Source organism: Coturnix japonica, unplaced genomic scaffold (genome assembly GCF_054131305.1).
Source record: "Coturnix japonica strain WE unplaced genomic scaffold, WE-NBRP24 Scf050, whole genome shotgun sequence".
Taxonomy (NCBI): Eukaryota; Metazoa; Chordata; class Aves; order Galliformes; family Phasianidae; genus Coturnix; species Coturnix japonica.
This window is the reverse complement of record NW_028188953.1, coordinates 1,114,216-1,135,747: the sequence shown is the minus strand read 5'-3', so window position 1 is coordinate 1,135,747 and position 21,532 is coordinate 1,114,216. Positions and strand designations below refer to the sequence as shown.

General features: G+C 57.8%; 5 protein-coding genes across 6 annotated transcripts; all 5 read left to right on the top strand.

The window, feature by feature from the left end:
* The first annotated feature begins 80 nt into the window (after window positions 1–80).
* LOC146752200 (killer cell lectin-like receptor subfamily B member 1F) lies at window positions 81–4,184 on the top strand. The gene is made up of 7 exons (XM_085532657.1): window positions 81–238; window positions 510–741; window positions 855–1,005; window positions 1,367–1,501; window positions 1,579–1,733; window positions 2,251–2,360; window positions 2,434–4,184. Exons 1-7 carry the CDS (start codon window positions 81–83, stop codon window positions 2,558–2,560), a joined length of 1,068 nt encoding a protein of 355 aa, XP_085388783.1. The 3' UTR covers window positions 2,561–4,184.
* Window positions 4,185–4,218: 34 nt separating this feature from the next.
* LOC146752199 (class II histocompatibility antigen, B-L beta chain-like) lies at window positions 4,219–5,831 on the top strand. Its single transcript, XM_085533015.1, has 6 exons — window positions 4,219–4,329; window positions 4,406–4,675; window positions 4,762–5,043; window positions 5,139–5,249; window positions 5,326–5,349; window positions 5,435–5,831. Exons 1-6 carry the CDS (start codon window positions 4,239–4,241, stop codon window positions 5,446–5,448), a joined length of 792 nt encoding a protein of 263 aa, XP_085389141.1. The 5' UTR covers window positions 4,219–4,238; the 3' UTR covers window positions 5,449–5,831.
* A 3,121-nt stretch (window positions 5,832–8,952) lies between these two features.
* On the top strand, window positions 8,953–10,560 carry LOC146752198 (class II histocompatibility antigen, B-L beta chain-like). Its single transcript, XM_085532918.1, has 6 exons — window positions 8,953–9,058; window positions 9,135–9,404; window positions 9,491–9,772; window positions 9,868–9,978; window positions 10,055–10,078; window positions 10,164–10,560. Exons 1-6 carry the CDS (start codon window positions 8,968–8,970, stop codon window positions 10,175–10,177), a joined length of 792 nt encoding a protein of 263 aa, XP_085389044.1. The 5' UTR covers window positions 8,953–8,967; the 3' UTR covers window positions 10,178–10,560.
* A 3,121-nt stretch (window positions 10,561–13,681) lies between these two features.
* On the top strand, window positions 13,682–19,803 carry LOC107321556 (class II histocompatibility antigen, B-L beta chain-like). 2 transcript variants are annotated; one of them, XM_085532859.1, is made up of 7 exons: window positions 13,682–13,787; window positions 13,864–14,133; window positions 14,220–14,501; window positions 14,597–14,707; window positions 14,784–14,807; window positions 14,881–14,925; window positions 19,694–19,803. In XM_085532859.1, the coding sequence occupies exons 1-6, from the start codon at window positions 13,697–13,699 to the stop codon at window positions 14,892–14,894; spliced, it is 792 nt and encodes a 263-aa protein (XP_085388985.1). In that variant the 5' UTR covers window positions 13,682–13,696; the 3' UTR covers window positions 14,895–14,925; window positions 19,694–19,803. The 2 variants fall into 2 exon arrangements, with proteins under 2 accessions (XP_085388985.1, XP_085388984.1); XM_085532858.1 differs by lacking the exon at window positions 19,694–19,803 and having other exon boundaries at window positions 14,784–15,894.
* On the top strand, window positions 18,335–19,803 carry LOC107321546 (class II histocompatibility antigen, B-L beta chain-like). Its single transcript, XM_015878560.3, has 6 exons — window positions 18,335–18,490; window positions 18,623–18,892; window positions 18,979–19,260; window positions 19,356–19,466; window positions 19,543–19,566; window positions 19,640–19,803. The coding sequence occupies exons 1-6, from the start codon at window positions 18,400–18,402 to the stop codon at window positions 19,651–19,653; spliced, it is 792 nt and encodes a 263-aa protein (XP_015734046.2). The 5' UTR covers window positions 18,335–18,399; the 3' UTR covers window positions 19,654–19,803.
* Window positions 19,804–21,532: the final 1,729 nt, after the last annotated feature.

Below are 21,532 nucleotides of genomic sequence, written 5' to 3'. Positions count from 1 at the left end.
ACGCAGGTGGGTTGGTCACAAAGCAAGAAGTTGCTGCAGGACTTTGTCATTTTAGGGCCGTTCTGGTGAACTTCTGAGCCATGGATGAGGAAATGATGAACGCTGATGTAGGGCATCCTATGGGCTGTTGGTCTCCTGCTCAGCGGCAGCGAGATAAGGGGTGCTTTGTGTGGTGGGTGCTCATTGCAGGCTGGGTTTGGGCTCTTGTTGTTTGGGTTGCGGGTGGATCCTGGCTAATGTAGGGGAAAGAAGGAAGGGATGGGGGAGAAGGAAGCCTGGGAACGGCCTGAGGTGCGATGGCTTGGGGCCAAAATAATCCCAAATCGGGAAAGCCAATGTGAGCAAATGGAAGACAATGCATGAGATGGTGGCAAACGCATCCTGGGTCCATGTAGCAGAAGGGCTGCGGAGATGCCAGTCCTGCCAGCCACCAGCTGCCCCACAGCTGGCTGGTTTCACAAGGCCTGGGGGCTGCTGAGCTTCCACGCTGTGCTCTATGGGACATGCAGGGCCTTCCCCACCTCCAAAGCCACAAAAGGAGGCGATGTCCCTGTGTCCAGCCCACCTCCAATGGGAGCCCATCCCGTGCTCCCTGCTGTTGTCACCCCTCTGCACCACCTCCTTCCTCATTGGGAACCACTGGGAGCCACTGAGAAGGATCTGGGAACCCCAGAACAGAAGGAATCAAGAACTGGTGCCATCATGTTCTGCTTATACACGGCCTGCGAACCAATGGGAAGGGTCTGGGGACCCCATACTGCGGAGGAAAGGAAGCAGCCATCAACTTCTGGGCCAACACAGAAGCTTTATTTAAAGAGATTTGACATGGAAAATGATTTATATGCCTTTAAATACATGTTTACTTACAAACCAAATGTCATTTTTCACACTTGTGGACTCCTCCAGGTCCTACCGTGTGCCCCCACTGGCACCAAATCCTCCTGAAGTCCTGCATGCTGGAGCTGCTGCTGCTGCTGCTGCTGCTGGTGGGGCTCAGCATGTGGGGTGAGTGACCAGATCCCAACCACATCCGCTGCACAGGAAACCAAAGCTCTTCTGAGCAGAAAACACCTTCTTTCTGCCCAAAGCCAGGTTGGGGCTTTGCAGTGGGGTTGGGGGCATGAACCTGCAATCCCAAAGCAGCACTCAATGAGAGCAATTCCCCTCTATGAGAAACACCGCATGCTAAAACCTGGGTGGGGCATAAAAGCAATGCTGGTATATGATTTATATGGCTGAATTGACTGAAAGTAACCGGAACAAGAAAGGGTTTGCACAAGAGCTGTAGGATTCAAGCCCTACCCTGCTTCCTTTCCATGGGGTTGTCCCCATAGGGCCACGTCTCACCCCACTTTGTGCCCAAAAGTCTTTCAGCAAACATCCCCACCTCCAAGCGCTGCCCTGCACTGCCCTGAGCCCAGCGGGAGGAACGGGATGGAGCTGAGTGGGAATCCCGCCATTGAGCAGTACTTCTGCCAACAGACATGGAACAGCTCTGCAGGTAATGGCCTTCCCAAGGAAATCCTCCTGGCTGGGATTTCTCACCACCTGGAGATGCTCACGGCTCTTTCTCTGCAGCCCCTGCTGCCTGCCTGCTCTGCCCCCAGTTCTGGAGGTTTTTAGGGGACCGATGCTACAGGCTTTCCATAGAAAAGGGGGTGTGGACACGAGCTCAAAAGGAGTGTGAATATCAGCAGTCTCAGCTCGTGGTGCTCTGGAACGTGGCAGAAAGGGTCTGTATAGAGCACGGAACTGGAAGGGACCTGAAAACGTTTGGGTTTGGTGGGAGAAAAGTGCTCTGGAGTGACTGGGTGTCAGCAGGAGGGTGAGTGTTTCCAAACCCAAATGGGGCTGAAGTATCAGCAGAGGGGTTGTGGTCTGGATTATGTCCTTTAGGGTTAGGGATCAGCACATGGCAGTAGGCACATGGGGGTGGGGTCAGGCACCTTGGGGTTGGGCTCATTACTATATAAGAGCATCAGTGTTGAGGTTCGGGGTGGGCACATGGGGGTTGTGTCCCCTTCCCACCCTTCAAACAAGATGAGGGATGGAAGCAGAGCTCAGGTGGTCACAGCAGTGCCACCATCTTGGATTGAAGCCATTCCCACCCATTGAACCTCCTCCACAGCCAGGCAGCATTCCAAGCATGGCTGCTGTCTGCATCCCATCTGCTGGGGGTCCAACAAGGCAGACTTGGCAGCCCTGCACCCCACCAGCCCCTTGCAGAAGGATTTTGGTGCCTTTTCCCAGGATGAGCTGAAGGAAATGGCAGGTGTGGGGAATCAGCCGGTGTGGATTGGATTACAAGTGTCCAGAAATGAATGGCAATGGGTGGACAAGTCGTCCTTCAACAGCACAGAGTGAGTGTTTCTACAAGCATTGACTGTCTATTTCTGGTTGGGTGTTTTGGGTGCAAACAGCCTTATTTGGCAGCTTTGGTCACCTTCCCGTGGTGGAGAATCACTGCGGGACCTTCAAGAACAGCCAAGTGGAGGAGGATGAGTGTAACGGTGAACACAAGTGGGTCTGCCAGAAAGAACCATTGCATCTCCAGCCGTAACATGTAGGAGATGGAGGGGAACGCAGCCCCTCACCCTGATGTGTGCCCATCCCAAAAACTCCAAGCACTGGGGTGAAGCTCTGCAATACGGCTCTGGAAGGAGTTTGGCGTGTGCGGATGTTATGGTTTTGTAATTTGGTTGGTGTTGGTATTCCACATCAGAACACCATGCCTTATAATGGTAGTAAAGGGGACAAGTTTTTTTTTCCTGTGGACTGCCTTAAATGTTCATGTGGGGGGTGGCACCGGAAGGGAAGTGAGGAAGGGGACGGGGTTGCTGGCCCGGCTCCCTGCGAGGAGACAACGTGGTCGGAGCTTCCCACCTTCCACAGCTCCATCGGTGAGATTCGGGACTTGGTATTCTCTTTGTTGAAACTCTCTTGTTGTTGTTTAGCGTTATTAGATTGTTAAACTGCCATTCGTTATCAGATCACCTTTTTTTCTCCCTCATTTTTTTGTTAGACCTAATCGCAATCTCCCTTCCCTTCCTCTCTCCCTAAGCGCACATGGCCGGGCCACGCTGCAGTGCCGCTAGAGAAAAGGGGGGGGGGCTTTTGTTCCTGCTGCCCCGGGTTTGTGCCTACTGTCCCGGAGTGAGCTCTAGAGAGAACTCCGTGACAGCGGAGCTCAGCCCTGCCTGGGCACACAGGGGGACATCACTGTATGCACTCATGCAATCAGCTCATCATCCCGTGTTATTTCTTGCCATAATAATTACATGAATAAATAAAACAGGGCTGTTGTTCAAGCAGAATGCATCTGTATGCCCCGTTCACACTCTGCTTCGTTGCCTTTGTCTTCCTGCAATAGGAAATCCATATTGGAGGGGATGGGGATGCAGCCAGGATCACAGAGGTGACCCTGAAGGAGCAGTGCCAGCTGTGGGGTGAGACCCATAGCAGTAAGCACAGGATCACCCATTCCTCTGCTCATGGTGAGGATGGGAGGGGGTTCAGCAGACTCTGAATCCTTCAGCAGGAGGATTGGGTGACATTGGGATCCCATCCCAAGCTGGACATTGGGATGCCATGAGGAATGACAGGTCCCATCGCAAGTGGACATCTGGGTGACATCAGGGATGGTCATTTCCCAACCCACGGAGGCATCTGGATGATAGTGTGGACAGCTGGGTCCCATCCCATGTGCTCATCTGTGTCCCATGCTGCATGGACACCTGGATGGCATTGGGAATGGCCAGGTTCTGTTGCACTGAGGACATCTGGGTCCCACTGGGGACATCTGGGACACATCGGGGACATGATTGGGTGATGGTGAGGTCACTATAATTGGAATGCTGTAGTAACATGAGCTAAACATGACAGGTCTGTTAACCATGAGCAGAGCATGAGGGGCAGAGGGACAAAAAGGAGGAGTGCTGGACGAGAATGGGGTCACAAATTCGCATCATAACGGTGAGTCCATTGAGTGACCACAGCCATACCGTGGGGTGAACACTGAATGACCTTGGTGATATCGTGGGGGGACCATCGACGGCCAAGGGGACCCCCATGTGGCGGTGGGACGGGGGAAGTGTCAGAGGGAGCCCCGCTGCGCCCAGCTCTGCCTGGAGACGGGTGACACGCCCCCCACCGTCGCCCCTCATTGGCCCTCCCCGCCCGGACACGTCCTCTTTGCGACCGCGGGGTGCCGGGTCCCCCATCGTCGGGCGGCAGCAGCCATGGGGAGCGGGCGCGTCCCGGCGGCGGTGGCCGTGCTGGTGGCACTGCTGGCGCTGGGAGCCCGGTCTGCCTACGGAACGCGGCCCTCGGGTGAGCTTGGGGGGCAGCGGGGACGGGGAGGGGGCGGGGGGCGACTGTTAGCCCTGACCGTGCCGTCTGCCCGCAGCGTTCTTCTATTTGTCTCAGAGACCGGAGTGCCACTTCCTGAACGGCACCCAGCGGGTGAGATATGTGGAGAGGTACATCTACAACCGGCAGCAGTACACGCACTTCGACAGCGACGTGGGGAAATTTGTGGCCGATACAACGCTGGGAGAGCGTTCGGCTGAGTACTGGAACAGCCAAACCGAGATTATGGAGTACGTACGGGGTGCAGTGGACAGGTTCTGCCGGCACAACTACGGGGTTGGAGAGTCCTTCACGGTGCAGAGGAGCGGTGAGTGCGGCGGGGCACAGCGCGGACGGACGGGCAGGCGCCGCGCTGTGGCGGTCGGTCCGCAGCGCTCCCGCCGTGCCCCGCAGTGCAGCCCAAGGTGAGGGTCTCGGCGCTGCAGTCGGGCTCCCTGGGCGAAAGCGACCGGCTGGCGTGCTACGTGACGGGCTTCTACCCGCCGGAGATCGAGGTGAAGTGGTTCCAGAACGGGAGGGAGGAGACGGAGCGCGTGGTGTCCACGGACGTGATGCAGAACGGGGACTGGACGTACCAGGTGCTGGTGGTGCTGGAGACCGTCCCGCGGCGCGGGGACAGCTACGAGTGCCGGGTGGAGCACGCCAGCCTGCCGCAAGGCATCAGCCAGCCCTGGGGTAAGGCCCGAGCCGGGGATGAGGAAGGGGAGAAGGAAGGGGGGAAGGGCGGAGCGTCGTCCCCCGGCGCTGAGCCCCCGCCTTGGTCCCCGCAGAGCCGCCGTCGGACGCGGGCAGGAGCAAAATGCTGACGGGCGTGGGGGGCTTCGTGCTGGGGCTCGTCTTCCTGGCGCTGGGGCTCTTCATGTTCCTGCGCAGTCAGAAAGGTGAGCGCTGGGGAGCGGGGCTGAGTCTATGGGAGGGGGGTTACGACCGCTCTGACCTCGTCTCGCTGCGTTTCAGGGCAACCCGTGGCCACCTCTCCAGGTAACATCCCATTCCTTTTCCCGTTCCTTTTCCTCTTCCTATTCTTGTCCCCGAGCTGGGCTCAGCTCTGCCCGTCTCCCCGCAGGGATGCTGAATTAGCTGCTGCTCCGCCGAGCCGCTCCACCGGCACCCCCCGCACTCCCGGCCGCGGCTCTCCCTCGTGTTGCCCCCCCACCCTCCCCCCGTGCCGCCGCAGCGCCCGCTCCGTGCCCTCCCCAAGAAGAAGCCGCTCCGACGCTGTCCCGTTGTCTGCACATCCATGGGGACCTTCTGTTGTGCGACGGCAGGGGAAGGAAGCGGGCGGTCTGTGCTCTTCTATTCCGTTCAGTCCCAGAAGGTGGTTTGGGTCCTTTCACCAAATATACTCTTTAATTGCATCAAATGGCTGGAAGGAATTGGTCTGTTGTACACGTAGGAGTGTTGGAGAGCGTCCAAGAAGCATTTCCTATGAGCAATCAGCATTAAAAGTCGTTACCTGTGAATTCAGCTGCTTTATGGGTCCCTTGGGCTCACTACCCTCCCTGTATAGGGGTCCTCTCCCACACGTATAGGGGTCCCCACTCAAATCTGCTGCTGCATCGCGCAGGGGTTGCCAGCAGCGCACGGATAGCCCCTAAAACCGGGGTTATAGCGCTCATACAAGAGTCAGACGGTTCAACAAATGTTAATCGGAGCCGAAGCTCCGCCTGGGATTCGCTTTGTTCCGCGCAGCCCCATAGGCGGCACTGTGGTACTTGGGCTGCAGGAGCGCATTGCCCTCCCGTTGCTTCCGAGAGCAGCTGAAAGCGGAGCTCTTTGCCTTGGTTTCTTCCTTCTTGCACGGCGTGTTGGGGTCCGGGAGCAGCTCAGGTGCTGATGCAGAAGTTCTTGCTCGGGTTTTGCAAGGCGGGTTTGGTGCAAACCCAATTCCTGCGCTGGCTGCAGTGGGAGGAGCTGAGCCCGGCGTCCCCCAGGTATGCACAGGGACCATCGCCTTGCACATGGAACCTGGATGGATGGACAGACAGACACACATAGACAGAGCTCAGGTGGTGGGGAATCGCAGTGGTGAACCCAAACAAATGTGATTAAGTCAATAGGAATCTCTTTTTCCTGCCCCACTTCTGCTGCTGTATGAACTTGTATGACTCCAAGCGGTGCAAAGCGCCTTCCCCACATCTCCTCACCCCATAATGCAGCACCAGAAATGCTCCCGAGGCTCAGAAACGGACATTTCATGGCTGGAAAAGCTGCAGCTTCCAAGACAAGGATGGGAACTCACGGGTGAGATGGAGAGCAGTTCAGCCATTGCCATGGATGCTCTTGGCCTTCCCGTGTGAGGCCAACCCAGTGTGGGGAGCTGCCTTTGTGTCTCATTGCGAAGCTCTGCAAAGAGAGGAGAGGGAACAGATGATGGGATGCTTTGGGATGTTCCATTGCCTGCAGAACCCTTTCAACCACTGATCTCAGTGCTTGAAATTGCCCAATCTATTACTGAAACTCATCATCGCAGAACTATAGGGGTTGGAAGGGACCTCTAGAGATCATCGAGTCCACCCCCCTGCCAAAGCAGGTTCCCTACACCACATCACACACGTAGGCATCCAACTGGGACCTGAATATCTCCAGAGAAGGAGACTCCATAACCCCCCTGTTCAGCCTATTCCAGTGCTCCGTCACCCTCACCGTAAAGAAGTTCTTGCTCACATTAGTGCGGAACTTCCTATGCTGTACTTTCATCCCATTACCCCTAGTCCTGTCCCCACGCACTACTGAAAAGAGACCAGCCTCACCACTATGGCCCCACACCTTCGGTATTTATAAACCTGGATCCAATCCCCTCTCAGCCTTCTTTTCTCAAGGCTAAACAGACCCAGTTCCTAAGTAACTCCTCATAGGGGAGATGCTCCAGGCCCTTCACCATCTTAGTGGCCATCTGCTGGACTCTTTCCAAGAGATCCCTGTCCTTTTTGTACTGGGGAGCCAGAACTGGACACAATATTCCAGATGAGGCCTCACCAGGGCAGAGTAGAGGGGGAGGATCACCTCCCTCGACCTGCTGGACATGTTCTTTTTAATGCACCCCAGTATGCCATTGGCATTTAATGCACCTCAGAATGCCATTGGCCTTTTTGGCCATGAGAGCACACTGCTAACTCAAGGCCATTCTATCATCTCCCAGAACACCCAGGTCCCTCCCAGCAGAGCTCCTCTCCAGCAGCTCATCCCCCAGCCTGTACTGGTGCATGCAATTCTTCCTCCCTAGATGTAAGACATCTACATCTACACTTGCTTTTGTTAAACCTCACCCTGTTTCTTACTGCCCAGCTCTCCAGCCTGTCCAGGTCTCGCTGAATGGCAGCACAGCCTTCAGGCGTGTCAGCCAATCCTCCCAACTTCGTGTCATCACAAACTTACTGAGGGTGGTCACTATCCCCTCATCAAGGTCATTGATGAGGATGTTGAACTAGACCGGACCCAGTACAGACCCCTGGGGGATGCCGCTAGTTACAGGCCTCCAGCCAGACACTGCACCGCCAACAATAACCCTCTGCACTCTGCCAGTCAGCCAATTCTCGACCCACTTCACTGTCCGCTCATCTATCCCACACTACCTCAGCTTTGTTATAAGGATGTCATGGGGGACAGTATCAAAAGCCTTACTGAAATCAAGGTAGACCACATCTACCACTCTCCCCCCATCCACCCAGGATATGACATCTTCATAAAAGGCCACAAGGGTGGTCAAGCACGATCTCCCCTTGCTGAACCCATGCTGGGTACTCCTGATAACCTCCTTGTCTCCCAATTGTCTGGAGATGGCATCCAGCACAAGCTGTTCATCACCTCTCCAGGGATAGAAGTGAGGCTGACCGGCCTATCATTACCCGGGTCTTCCTTCTTGCCCTTCTTGAAGGCCAGAGTAACACTGGCTGTCCTCCAGTCTTCAGTCACCTCCTCCATTCTCCAAGACCACTCAAAGCTGACAGAGAGCGGTTCAGCAATGACCTCTGCCAGCTCGCTCAGCACACGTGGATGCACCCCATCAGGTCCCAGGACAGTGTCATGGATGAAAGTAGGGACAGCTGGGTCCCATCCCATGTGCACATCTGTGCCCCATGCTGCATGGACACCTGGATGGCATTGGGAATGGCCAGGTCCTGTTGCACTGAGGACATCTGGTACCCATTGGGGACACTGGGGATATGGTTGGGTATGGTGAGGTCACTATGAAGGGAACGCTGTAGGAACATGAGCTAAACATGACAGGTCTGTTGACCATGAGCAGAGCATGAAGGGGCAGAGGGACAAGAAGTAGGAGTATGGGATGAGAATGGGGTCACAAAGTGGCATCATAACGGTGAGACCATTGGGTGACCACAGCCATACAGTGGTTTGAAGACTGAATGTCCGTGGTGATATCGTGGGGGACAATCGGGTGGGACGAAGGGCGATGGGACCCCCGTGTGGCGATGGGAGAGGGGAAGAGTGTCAGACAGAGCCCCTCTGCGCCCAGCTCTGCCTGGAGACGGGTGACACGCCGCCACCGTCGCTGCTTCTCATTGGCCCTCCCCGCCCGGCCCCGGGCTGGGTGCTGGCGTGGGGTGCCGGGTCCCCCATCGTCGGGCGGCAGCAGCCATGGGGAGCGGGCGCGTCCCGGCGGCAGTGGCCGTGCTGGTGGCACTGCTGGCGCTGGGAGCCCGGTCTGCCTACGGAACGCGGCCCTCGGGTGAGCTTGGGGGGCAGCGGGGACGGGGAGGGGGCGGGGGGCGACTGTGAGCCCTGACCGTGCCGTCTGCCCGCAGCGTTCTTCTATTTGTCTACTATATCGGAGTGCCAATTCCTGAACGGCACCCAGCGGGTGAGGTTTACGCAGGGGTACATCTACAACCGGCAGCAGTACACGCACTTCGTCAGCGACGTGGGGAAATTTGTGGCCGATACACCGATGGGAGAGAAGCAAGCTGAATGCATCAACAGCAAAACCGAGTTTATGGACTACATACGGGGTGCAGTGGACACGTTCTGCCGGCACAACTACGGGGTGTTCGAGTCCATCACGGTGCAGAGGAGCGGTGAGTGCGGCGGGGCACAGCGCGGACGGACGGGCAGGCGCCGCGCTGTGGCGGTCGGTCCGCAGCGCTCCCGCCGTGCCCCGCAGTGCAGCCCAAGGTGAGGGTCTCGGCGCTGCAGTCGGGCTCCCTGGGCGAAAGCGACCGGCTGGCGTGCTACGTGACGGGCTTCTACCCGCCGGAGATCGAGGTGAAGTGGTTCCAGAACGGGAGGGAGGAGACGGAGCGCGTGGTGTCCACGGACGTGATGCAGAACGGGGACTGGACGTACCAGGTGCTGGTGGTGCTGGAGACCGTCCCGCGGCGCGGGGACAGCTACGAGTGCCGGGTGGAGCACGCCAGCCTGCCGCAAGGCATCAGCCAGCCCTGGGGTAAGGCCCGAGCCGGGGATGAGGAAGGGGAGAAGGAAGGGGGGAAGGGCGGAGCGTCGTCCCCCGGCGCTGAGCCCCCGCCTTGGTCCCCGCAGAGCCGCCGTCGGACGCGGGCAGGAGCAAAATGCTGACGGGCGTGGGGGGCTTCGTGCTGGGGCTCGTCTTCCTGGCGCTGGGGCTCTTCATGTTCCTGCGCAGTCAGAAAGGTGAGCGCTGGGGAGCGGGGCTGAGTCTATGGGAGGGGGGTTACGACCGCTCTGACCTCGTCTCGCTGCGTTTCAGGGCAACCCGTGGCCACCTCTCCAGGTAACATCCCATTCCTTTTCCCGTTCCTTTTCCTCTTCCTATTCTTGTCCCCGAGCTGGGCTCAGCTCTGCCCGTCTCCCCGCAGGGATGCTGAATTAGCTGCTGCTCCGCCGAGCCGCTCCACCGGCACCCCCCGCACTCCCGGCCGCGGCTCTCCCTCGTGTTGCCCCCCCACCCTCCCCCCGTGCCGCCGCAGCGCCCGCTCCGTGCCCTCCCCAAGAAGAAGCCGCTCCGACGCTGTCCCGTTGTCTGCACATCCATGGGGACCTTCTGTTGTGCGACGGCAGGGGAAGGAAGCGGGCGGTCTGTGCTCTTCTATTCCGTTCAGTCCCAGAAGGTGGTTTGGGTCCTTTCACCAAATATACTCTTTAATTGCATCAAATGGCTGGAAGGAATTGGTCTGTTGTACACGTAGGAGTGTTGGAGAGCGTCCAAGAAGCATTTCCTATGAGCAATCAGCATTAAAAGTCGTTACCTGTGAATTCAGCTGCTTTATGGGTCCCTTGGGCTCACTACCCTCCCTGTATAGGGGTCCTCTCCCACACGTATAGGGGTCCCCACTCAAATCTGCTGCTGCATCGCGCAGGGGTTGCCAGCAGCGCACGGATAGCCCCTAAAACCGGGGTTATAGCGCTCATACAAGAGTCAGACGGTTCAACAAATGTTAATCGGAGCCGAAGCTCCGCCTGGGATTCGCTTTGTTCCGCGCAGCCCCATAGGCGGCACTGTGGTACTTGGGCTGCAGGAGCGCATTGCCCTCCCGTTGCTTCCGAGAGCAGCTGAAAGCGGAGCTCTTTGCCTTGGTTTCTTCCTTCTTGCACGGCGTGTTGGGGTCCGGGAGCAGCTCAGGTGCTGATGCAGAAGTTCTTGCTCGGGTTTTGCAAGGCGGGTTTGGTGCAAACCCAATTCCTGCGCTGGCTGCAGTGGGAGGAGCTGAGCCCGGCGTCCCCCAGGTATGCACAGGGACCATCGCCTTGCACATGGAACCTGGATGGATGGACAGACAGACACACATAGACAGAGCTCAGGTGGTGGGGAATCGCAGTGGTGAACCCAAACAAATGTGATTAAGTCAATAGGAATCTCTTTTTCCTGCCCCACTTCTGCTGCTGTATGAACTTGTATGACTCCAAGCGGTGCAAAGCGCCTTCCCCACATCTCCTCACCCCATAATGCAGCACCAGAAATGCTCCCGAGGCTCAGAAACGGACATTTCATGGCTGGAAAAGCTGCAGCTTCCAAGACAAGGATGGGAACTCACGGGTGAGATGGAGAGCAGTTCAGCCATTGCCATGGATGCTCTTGGCCTTCCCGTGTGAGGCCAACCCAGTGTGGGGAGCTGCCTTTGTGTCTCATTGCGAAGCTCTGCAAAGAGAGGAGAGGGAACAGATGATGGGATGCTTTGGGATGTTCCATTGCCTGCAGAACCCTTTCAACCACTGATCTCAGTGCTTGAAATTGCCCAATCTATTACTGAAACTCATCATCGCAGAACTATAGGGGTTGGAAGGGACCTCTAGAGATCATCGAGTCCACCCCCCTGCCAAAGCAGGTTCCCTACACCACATCACACACGTAGGCATCCAACTGGGACCTGAATATCTCCAGAGAAGGAGACTCCATAACCCCCCTGTTCAGCCTATTCCAGTGCTCCGTCACCCTCACCGTAAAGAAGTTCTTGCTCACATTAGTGCGGAACTTCCTATGCTGTACTTTCATCCCATTACCCCTAGTCCTGTCCCCACGCACTACTGAAAAGAGACCAGCCTCACCACTATGGCCCCACACCTTCGGTATTTATAAACCTGGATCCAATCCCCTCTCAGCCTTCTTTTCTCAAGGCTAAACAGACCCAGTTCCTAAGTAACTCCTCATAGGGGAGATGCTCCAGGCCCTTCACCATCTTAGTGGCCATCTGCTGGACTCTTTCCAAGAGATCCCTGTCCTTTTTGTACTGGGGAGCCAGAACTGGACACAATATTCCAGATGAGGCCTCACCAGGGCAGAGTAGAGGGGGAGGATCACCTCCCTCGACCTGCTGGACATGTTCTTTTTAATGCACCCCAGTATGCCATTGGCATTTAATGCACCTCAGAATGCCATTGGCCTTTTTGGCCATGAGAGCACACTGCTAACTCAAGGCCATTCTATCATCTCCCAGAACACCCAGGTCCCTCCCAGCAGAGCTCCTCTCCAGCAGCTCATCCCCCAGCCTGTACTGGTGCATGCAATTCTTCCTCCCTAGATGTAAGACATCTACATCTACACTTGCTTTTGTTAAACCTCACCCTGTTTCTTACTGCCCAGCTCTCCAGCCTGTCCAGGTCTCGCTGAATGGCAGCACAGCCTTCAGGCGTGTCAGCCAATCCTCCCAACTTCGTGTCATCACAAACTTACTGAGGGTGGTCACTATCCCCTCATCAAGGTCATTGATGAGGATGTTGAACTAGACCGGACCCAGTACAGACCCCTGGGGGATGCCGCTAGTTACAGGCCTCCAGCCAGACACTGCACCGCCAACAATAACCCTCTGCACTCTGCCAGTCAGCCAATTCTCGACCCACTTCACTGTCCGCTCATCTATCCCACACTACCTCAGCTTTGTTATAAGGATGTCATGGGGGACAGTATCAAAAGCCTTACTGAAATCAAGGTAGACCACATCTACCACTCTCCCCCCATCCACCCAGGATATGACATCTTCATAAAAGGCCACAAGGGTGGTCAAGCACGATCTCCCCTTGCTGAACCCATGCTGGGTACTCCTGATAACCTCCTTGTCTCCCAATTGTCTGGAGATGGCATCCAGCACAAGCTGTTCATCACCTCTCCAGGGATAGAAGTGAGGCTGACCGGCCTATCATTACCCGGGTCTTCCTTCTTGCCCTTCTTGAAGGCCAGAGTAACACTGGCTGTCCTCCAGTCTTCAGTCACCTCCTCCATTCTCCAAGACCACTCAAAGCTGACAGAGAGCGGTTCAGCAATGACCTCTGCCAGCTCGCTCAGCACACGTGGATGCACCCCATCAGGTCCCAGGACAGTGTCATGGATGAAAGTAGGGACAGCTGGGTCCCATCCCATGTGCACATCTGTGCCCCATGCTGCATGGACACCTGGATGGCATTGGGAATGGCCAGGTCCTGTTGCACTGAGGACATCTGGTACCCATTGGGGACACTGGGGATATGGTTGGGTATGGTGAGGTCACTATGAAGGGAACGCTGTAGGAACATGAGCTAAACATGACAGGTCTGTTGACCATGAGCAGAGCATGAAGGGGCAGAGGGACAAGAAGTAGGAGTATGGGATGAGAATGGGGTCACAAAGTGGCATCATAACGGTGAGACCATTGGGTGACCACAGCCATACAGTGGTTTGAAGACTGAATGTCCGTGGTGATATCGTGGGGGACAATCGGGTGGGACGAAGGGCGATGGGACCCCCGTGTGGCGATGGGAGAGGGGAAGAGTGTCAGACAGAGCCCCTCTGCGCCCAGCTCTGCCTGGAGACGGGTGACACGCCGCCACCGTCGCTGCTTCTCATTGGCCCTCCCCGCCCGGCCCCGGGCTGGGTGCTGGCGTGGGGTGCCGGGTCCCCCATCGTCGGGCGGCAGCAGCCATGGGGAGCGGGCGCGTCCCGGCGGCAGTGGCCGTGCTGGTGGCACTGCTGGCGCTGGGAGCCCGGTCTGCCTACGGAACGCGGCCCTCGGGTGAGCTTGGGGGGCAGCGGGGACGGGGAGGGGGCGGGGGGCGACTGTGAGCCCTGACCGTGCCGTCTGCCCGCAGCGTTCTTCTATTTGTCTACTATATCGGAGTGCCAATTCCTGAACGGCACCCAGCGGGTGAGGTTTACGCAGGGGTACATCTACAACCGGCAGCAGTACACGCACTTCGTCAGCGACGTGGGGAAATTTGTGGCCGATACACCGATGGGAGAGAAGCAAGCTGAATGCATCAACAGCAAAACCGAGTTTATGGACTACATACGGGGTGCAGTGGACACGTTCTGCCGGCACAACTACGGGGTGTTCGAGTCCATCACGGTGCAGAGGAGCGGTGAGTGCGGCGGGGCACAGCGCGGACGGACGGGCAGGCGCCGCGCTGTGGCGGTCGGTCCGCAGCGCTCCCGCCGTGCCCCGCAGTGCAGCCCAAGGTGAGGGTCTCGGCGCTGCAGTCGGGCTCCCTGGGCGAAAGCGACCGGCTGGCGTGCTACGTGACGGGCTTCTACCCGCCGGAGATCGAGGTGAAGTGGTTCCAGAACGGGAGGGAGGAGACGGAGCGCGTGGTGTCCACGGACGTGATGCAGAACGGGGACTGGACGTACCAGGTGCTGGTGGTGCTGGAGACCGTCCCGCGGCGCGGGGACAGCTACGAGTGCCGGGTGGAGCACGCCAGCCTGCCGCAAGGCATCAGCCAGCCCTGGGGTAAGGCCCGAGCCGGGGATGAGGAAGGGGAGAAGGAAGGGGGGAAGGGCGGAGCGTCGTCCCCCGGCGCTGAGCCCCCGCCTTGGTCCCCGCAGAGCCGCCGTCGGACGCGGGCAGGAGCAAAATGCTGACGGGCGTGGGGGGCTTCGTGCTGGGGCTCGTCTTCCTGGCGCTGGGGCTCTTCATGTTCCTGCGCAGTCAGAAAGGTGAGCGCTGGGGAGCGGGGCTGAGTCTATGGGAGGGGGAATACGACCGCTCTGACCTCGTCTCGCTGTGTTTCAGGTCGCCCCGAGGCCGCCGCTGCAGGTAAAGTCCCGTTCCCATTCCCGTTCCCACTCCCGGCCCCGAGCTGGGCTCAGCTCTGCCCGTCTCCCCGCAGGGATGCTGAATTAGCTGCTGCTCCGCCGAGCCGCTCCACCGGCACCCCCCGCACTCCCGGCCGCGGCTCTCCCTCGTGTTGCCCCCCCACGCTTCCCCCGTGCCGCCGCAGCGCCCGCTCCGTGCCCTCCCCAAGAAGAAGCCGCTCCGACGCTGTCCCGTTGTCTGCACATCCATGGGGACCTTCTGTTGTGCGACGGCAGGGGAAGGAAGCGGGCGGTCTGTGCTCTTCTATTCCGTTCAGTCCCAGAAGGTGGTTTGGGTCCTTTCACCAAATATACTCTTTAATTGCATCAAATGGCCGGAAGGAATTGGTCTGTTGTACACGTAGGAGTGTTGGAGAGAATAGAAGAGGCGTTTCCTGTGAGCAATCAGCATTAAAACTCGTTACCTGTGAATTCAGATGCATTAGGGATCAATTGGGCTCACTGCCCTTCCTGTATAGGGGTCCTCTCCCACACGTATAGGGTTCCCCCCCCAAATCTGCTGCTGCATCGCTCAGGGGTTGCAAGCAGCGCACGGATAGCCCCTAAAACAGGGGTTATAGCGCTCCTACAAGACTCAAACGGTGCAACAAATGTTAATCGGAGCCGAAGCTCCGCCTGGGATTCGCTTTGGTCCGCGCAGCCCCATAGGCGGCACTGTGGGACTTGGGCTGCAGGAGCGCATTGCCCTCCCGTTGCTTCCGAGAGCAGCTGAAAGCGGAGCTCTTTGCCTTGGTTTCTTCCTTCTTGCACGGCGTGTTGGGGTCCGGGAGCAGCTCAGGTGCTGATGCAGAAGTTCTTGCTCGGGTTTTGCAAGGCGGGTTTGGTGCAAACCCAATTCCTGCGCTGGCTTCAGTGGGAGGAGCTGAGCCCGGCGTCCCCCAGGTATGCACAGGGACCATCGCCTTGCACCTGGAACCTGGATGGATGGACAGACAGACACACACAGACAGACCTCAGGTGGTGGGGAATCGCAGTGGTGAAACCAAACAGAATGTGATTAAGTCAATAGGAATCTCTTTTTCCTGCCCCATTTCTGCTGCCGAATGAACTTGTATGACTCCAAGCGGTGCAAAGCGCCTTCCCCACATCTCCTCACCCCATAAAGCAGCACCAGAAATGGTCCCGAGGCTCAGAAATGGACATTTCATGGCTGGAAAAGCTGCAGCTTCCAAGACAAGGATGGGAACTCACGGGTGAGATGAAGGAGAGCGGTTCAGCCATTGCCATGGATGCTCTTGGCCTTCCCGTGTGAGGCCAACCCAGTGTGGGGAGCTGCCTATGTGTCTCATTGCGAAGCTCTGCAAAGAGAGGAGAGGGAACAGATCATGGGATGCTTTGGGATATTTCATTGCCTGCAGAACCCTTTCAACCACTGATCTCAGTGCTTGAAATTGCCCAATCCATTACTGAAGCTCATCATCGCAGAACTGTAGGGGTTGGAAGGGACCTCTAGAGATCATCGAGTCCACCCCTCTGCCAAAGCAGGTTCCCTACACCACATCACACACGTAGGCATCCAACTGGGACCTGAATATCTCCAGAGAAGGAGACTCCATAACCCCCCTGTTCAGCCTATTCCAGTGCTCCGTCACCCTCACCGTAAAGAAGTTCTTGCTCAAATTAGTGCGGAACTTCCTATGCTGTACATTCATCCCATTACCCCATGTCCTGTCCCCATGCACTACTGAAAAGAGACCAGCCTCACCACTATGGCCCCCACACCTCCAGTATTTATAAACCTGGATCCAATCCCCTCTCAGCCTTCTTTTCTCAAGGCTAAACAGACCCAGTTCCTAAGTAACTCCTCATAGGGGAGATGCTCCAGGCCCTTCACCATCTTTGTGGCCCTCCGCTGGACTCTTTCCAAGAGATCCCTGTCTTTTTTGTACTGGGGAGCCCAGAACTGGACACAATATTCCAGATGACGTCTCACCAGGGCAGAGTAGAGGGGGAGGATCACCTCCCTCGACCTGCTGGACATGCTCTTTCTAATGCACCCCAGAATGCCATTGGCCTTTTTGGCCATGAGGGCACACTGCTAACTCAAGGCCATTCTATCATCCACCACGAGGCCCAAGTCCCTCTCAGCAGAGCTCCTCTCCAGCAGCTCATCCCCCAGCCAGTACTGGTTCATGCAGTTCTTCCTCCCTAGATGTAAGACATCTACATCTACACTTGCTTTTGTTAAACCTCACCCTGTGTCTTGCTGCCCAGCTCTCCAGCCTGTCCAGGTCTTGCTGAATGGCAGCACAGCCTTCAGGCGTGTCAGCCAATCCTCCCAACTTCATGTCATCACAAACTTGCTGAGGGTGGTCACTATCCCCTCATCAAGGTCATTGATGAGGATGTTGAACAAGATTGGACCCAGTACAGACCCCTGGGGGATGCCGCTAGTTACAGGCCTCCAGCCAGACACCGCACCGCCAACGACAACCCTCTGCACTCTGCCAGTCAGCCAATTCTCAACCCACTTCACTGTCCACTTGTCTATGCCACACTACCTCAGCTTTGTTATAAGGATGTCATGGGGGACAGTATCAAAAGCCTTACTGAAATCAAGGTAGACTACATCTACCACTCTCCCCCCATCCACCCAGCTAGTGTCATCTTCATAAAAGGCCACCAGGTTGGTCAAGCACGACCTCTCCTTGGTGAACCCATGTTGACTACTCCTGATAACCTCCTTATCTCCCAGTTGTCTGGAGATGGCATCCAGCACAAGCTGTTCCATCACCTCTCCAGGGATAGAAGTGAGGCTGACCGGCCTATAATTACCCGGGTCTTCCTTCTTGCCCTTCTTGAAGACCAGAGTAACACTGGCTGTCCTCCAGTCTTCAGTCACCTCCTCTGTTCTCCAAGACCACTCAAAGCTGACAGAGAGCGGTTCAGCAATGACCTCTGCCAGCTCGCTCAGCACACATGGATGCACCCCATCAGGTTTCAGGACAGTGTCATGGATGACAGAGTGGACAGCTGGGTCCCATCCCATGTGCACATCTGTGTCCCATGCTGCATGGACACCTGGATGGCATTGGGAATGGCCAGGTCCTGTTGCACTGAGGACAGCTGGTACCCATCGGGGACACTGGGGACATGGTTGGGTGATGGTGAGGTCACTATTATGGGAACGCTGTAGGAGCATGAGCTGAAGATGACCTGATGACAGGACTGTTAGCCATGAGGAGAGCATGAAGGGGCAGAGGGACAAAAAGGAGGAGTATGGGATGAGAATGGGGTCACAAAGTGGCATCATAACGTTGAGACCATTGAGAGACCACAGCTATACAGTGGGGTGAACACTGAATGACCGTGGTGATATCGTGGGGGGACCATCCGGTTGTACTAGGGGCGTGGAGACCACCGTGATGGGATGTGACGGGGGAAGTGTCAGACGGAGCCCCGCTGCGCCCAGCTCTGCCTGGAGACGGGTGACACCTCCCCGCCCCGCGGCCCCTCATTGGCCCTCCCCGCCCGGCCCCGGGCTGGGTGCTGGCGTGGGGTGCCGGGTCCCCCATCGTCGGGCGGCAGCAGCCATGGGGAGCGGGCGCGTCCCGGCGGCGGTGGCCGTGCTGGTGGCACTGCTGGCGCTGGGAGCCCGGTCTGCCTACGGAACGCGGCCCTCGGGTGAGCTCGGAGCCGCGCTCGGGGATCCGGAGGGATGGAGGGCGGGGGGCGGGAGAGCAGTGGGTGGGGGGCAGCGAGGACATGAGGGGGCGCGGGGGGGCTGTGAGCCCTGACCGTGCTGTCTGCCCGCAGCGTTCTTCCACCACAGTGCGCAAAGTGATTGCTACTTCCTCAACGGCACCCAGCGGGTGAGACTTCTGGATAGGTATATCTACAACCGGCAGCAGTTCACGCACTTCGACAGCGACGTGGGGAAATTTGTGGCCGATACACCGATGGGAGAGAGTTGGGCTGAGGACTGGAACAGCCAGACCGAGTTTATGGAGGTCAAACGGGCAGAAGTGGACACGGTCTGCCGGCACAACTACGAGATTCTGGAGTCCTTCACGGTGCAGAGGAGCGGTGAGTGCGGCGGGGCACAGCGCGGACGGACGGGCAGGCGCCGCGCTGTGTCGGTCGGTCCGCAGCGCTCCCGCCGTGCCCCGCAGTGCAGCCCAAGGTGAGGGTCTCGGCGCTGCAGTCGGGCTCCCTGGGCGAAAGCGACCGGCTGGCGTGCTACGTGACGGGCTTCTACCCGCCGGAGATCGAGGTGAAGTGGTTCCAGAACGGGAGGGAGGAGACGGAGCGCGTGGTGTCCACGGACGTGATGCAGAACGGGGACTGGACGTACCAGGTGCTGGTGGTGCTGGAGACCGTCCCGCGGCGCGGGGACAGCTACGAGTGCCGGGTGGAGCACGCCAGCCTGCCGCAAGGCATCAGCCAGCCCTGGGGTAAGGCCCGAGCCGGGGATGAGGAAGGGGAGAAGGAAGGGGGGAAGGGCGGAGCGTCGTCCCCCGGCGCTGAGCCCCCGCCTTGGTCCCCGCAGAGCCGCCGTCGGACGCGGGCAGGAGCAAAATGCTGACGGGCGTGGGGGGCTTCGTGCTGGGGCTCGTCTTCCTGGCGCTGGGGCTCTTCATGTTCCTGCGCAGTCAGAAAGGTGAGCGCTGGGGAGCGGGGCTGAGTCTATGGGAGGGGGGTTACGACCGCTCTGACCTCGTCTCGCTGTGTTTCAGGGCAACCCGTGGCCACCGCTCCAGGTAACATCCCATTCCTTTTCCTCTTCCTATTCCCGGCCCCGAGCTGGGCTCAGCTCTGCCCGTCTCCCCGCAGGGATGCTGAATTAGCTGCTGTCCCACCGATCCGCTCTCCCCGCACCCCCCGCACTCCCGGCTGCCGCCCCGGCTCCCCTCGGGCTGTCACCGCGTCCCTTCGAGCTGTCACCGCGATGCGTTTTTTAGTCCCCATCCTATTAAACGCGCTGACTTGGAAGCTGCCGTTCGCTGCCCGTGAATCATTTGGGGACTTTCCGTCGCGTGGGGAGGGGGGAGGGAAGTGAAAGCTGAGTGGGGAAGCGAACCCATAAGCCGCCCTATGGGCCCCACGGGACTGCAGATGGGGTGGGGTTGGACTCAGCCTCGTGGCCTCCAACGACCCCCATACAGCCCCTGTATTTACCCCACTACCCGCTTTTGGTCACTCCATTTTCCTTGTGTTACCTGCGGGATCCATATGTGATCATCCTAAGGGCTCCTCATCCCTTCCATCATTGACCATGCAGCCTATGGGTAACCCAAAGCCACAACAGCAGGGGGGGTTGGGTGGAGATATGGGATCAGGACGCAGATATGGGGGCAGGTGTGGGGTTGGGAGGCAGAAATGGGGGCAGCAGGCAGGTATGAGGTGAGGAGGCAGGTCTGGGGTCAGATGGCAGGCATGGGTTCAGGAGGAAGGTACGGGGTCAGGAGGAAGGTATGGGGTCTGGAGGCAGGTACGGGAGCAGAAGGCAGATATGGGGTCATGAAACAGGTATGAGGGCAGGAGGCAGTTATGGATCAGGAAGCAGATATGGGTTGGGAGAGAGATATGGGGTCAGGAGGAAGGTATGGGGTCTGGAGGAAGGTATGGGGTCCAGAAGCAGATATGTGGTCAGGAGGAAGGTACAGGGTCTGGAGGCATGTATAGGGTCAGTAGACAAATACAGGGTCCAGAGGCAGGCATGGGATCAGAAGGCAGGTATAGAGTCCAGAAGTAGATATGGGGTCAGGAGGCAGATATGGGGCAGGAGACAGATACGGGTCCAGAGGGAGGCATGGGGTCAGGAGATAGATATGGGGGCAGGAGGTAGGTATGGGGTCCAGAAGTAGATATGGGGTCAGGAGGAAGGTACAGGGTCTGGAGGCAGATATGGGGTCAGGAGACAGGTATGGGGTCTGGAAGCAGGTACAGTGTCAGAAGCAAGGTACGGGGTCTAGAGGCAGATAGAGGCAAAAGGCAGGTATAGGGTTGGGAGGCAGATATGGGATCAGGAGGCAGATACAGGTGTGGGGAGGCAGATATGGGAGCAGGAGGCAGGTATGGGTTTGGGAGGCAGATACGGGGTCATGAAGCAGGTATGAGGGCAGGAGGCAGATATGGGATCAGGAGGCAGATAAGGGGGCAGGAGGCAAGTATGGGGTCTGGAAGCAGGTACAGTGTCAGGAGGAAGGTACAGGGTCTAGAGGCAGATATGGGGTTGGGAAACAAATACAGGGTCCAGAGGCAGATACAGGGACAGGAGGTAGGTATGGGGTACCGAGGCAGATACAGGGGCAAGAGGCAGATACGGGGTCATGAAACAGGTATGGGGGCAAGAGGCAGATTTGGGATCTGGAGGCAGATACAGGGTCTGGGGGAAGGCATAGGGTCAGGAGACAAATACGGGGTCCAGAGGCAGATATGGGGTCAGGAGGCAGGTACAGGGTCTGGAGGCAGATATGGGGTCAGGAGGAAGGTACAGGGTCTGGAGGCAGATATGGGGTCAGGAGGAAGGTACAGGGTCTGGAGGCAGATATGGGGTCAGGTCGCAGATATAAGGTCCGGAGGCAGATATGGGGGCAAGAGATGGGCATGGGGTTGGGAGGAAGGTATGGGATATGGGGTCATGAAACAGGTATGAGGGCAGGAGGCAGATACGGGTGCAGGAGGAAGGTAAGGGGGCTGGTGGCAGGCATAGGGTCAGGAGGC

Bases quoted from the DNA above. Each gene is read 5' to 3' on its own strand.
- LOC146752200 (XM_085532657.1), top strand. From the start codon at position 81: ATGGATGAGGAAATGATGAACGCTGATGTAGGGCATCCTATGGGCTGT. The intron at 1,502-1,578 runs GTAATGGCCTTC...CTTTCTCTGCAG, and splicing joins GACATGGAACAGCTCTGCAG to CCCCTGCTGCCTGCCTGCTC. The intron at 1,734-2,250 runs GTCTGTATAGAG...GCCTTTTCCCAG, and splicing joins TCTGGAACGTGGCAGAAAGG to GATGAGCTGAAGGAAATGGC.
- LOC146752199 (XM_085533015.1), top strand. From the start codon at position 4,239: ATGGGGAGCGGGCGCGTCCCGGCGGCGGTGGCCGTGCTGGTGGCACTG. The intron at 4,676-4,761 runs GTGAGTGCGGCG...CGTGCCCCGCAG, and splicing joins CTTCACGGTGCAGAGGAGCG to TGCAGCCCAAGGTGAGGGTC. The intron at 5,044-5,138 runs GTAAGGCCCGAG...TGGTCCCCGCAG, and splicing joins AGGCATCAGCCAGCCCTGGG to AGCCGCCGTCGGACGCGGGC.
- LOC146752198 (XM_085532918.1), top strand. From the start codon at position 8,968: ATGGGGAGCGGGCGCGTCCCGGCGGCAGTGGCCGTGCTGGTGGCACTG. The intron at 9,059-9,134 runs GTGAGCTTGGGG...GTCTGCCCGCAG, and splicing joins CTACGGAACGCGGCCCTCGG to CGTTCTTCTATTTGTCTACT. The intron at 9,773-9,867 runs GTAAGGCCCGAG...TGGTCCCCGCAG, and splicing joins AGGCATCAGCCAGCCCTGGG to AGCCGCCGTCGGACGCGGGC.
- LOC107321556 (XM_085532858.1), top strand. From the start codon at position 13,697: ATGGGGAGCGGGCGCGTCCCGGCGGCAGTGGCCGTGCTGGTGGCACTG. The intron at 14,134-14,219 runs GTGAGTGCGGCG...CGTGCCCCGCAG, and splicing joins CATCACGGTGCAGAGGAGCG to TGCAGCCCAAGGTGAGGGTC. The intron at 14,502-14,596 runs GTAAGGCCCGAG...TGGTCCCCGCAG, and splicing joins AGGCATCAGCCAGCCCTGGG to AGCCGCCGTCGGACGCGGGC.
- LOC107321546 (XM_015878560.3), top strand. From the start codon at position 18,400: ATGGGGAGCGGGCGCGTCCCGGCGGCGGTGGCCGTGCTGGTGGCACTG. The intron at 18,491-18,622 runs GTGAGCTCGGAG...GTCTGCCCGCAG, and splicing joins CTACGGAACGCGGCCCTCGG to CGTTCTTCCACCACAGTGCG. The intron at 18,893-18,978 runs GTGAGTGCGGCG...CGTGCCCCGCAG, and splicing joins CTTCACGGTGCAGAGGAGCG to TGCAGCCCAAGGTGAGGGTC.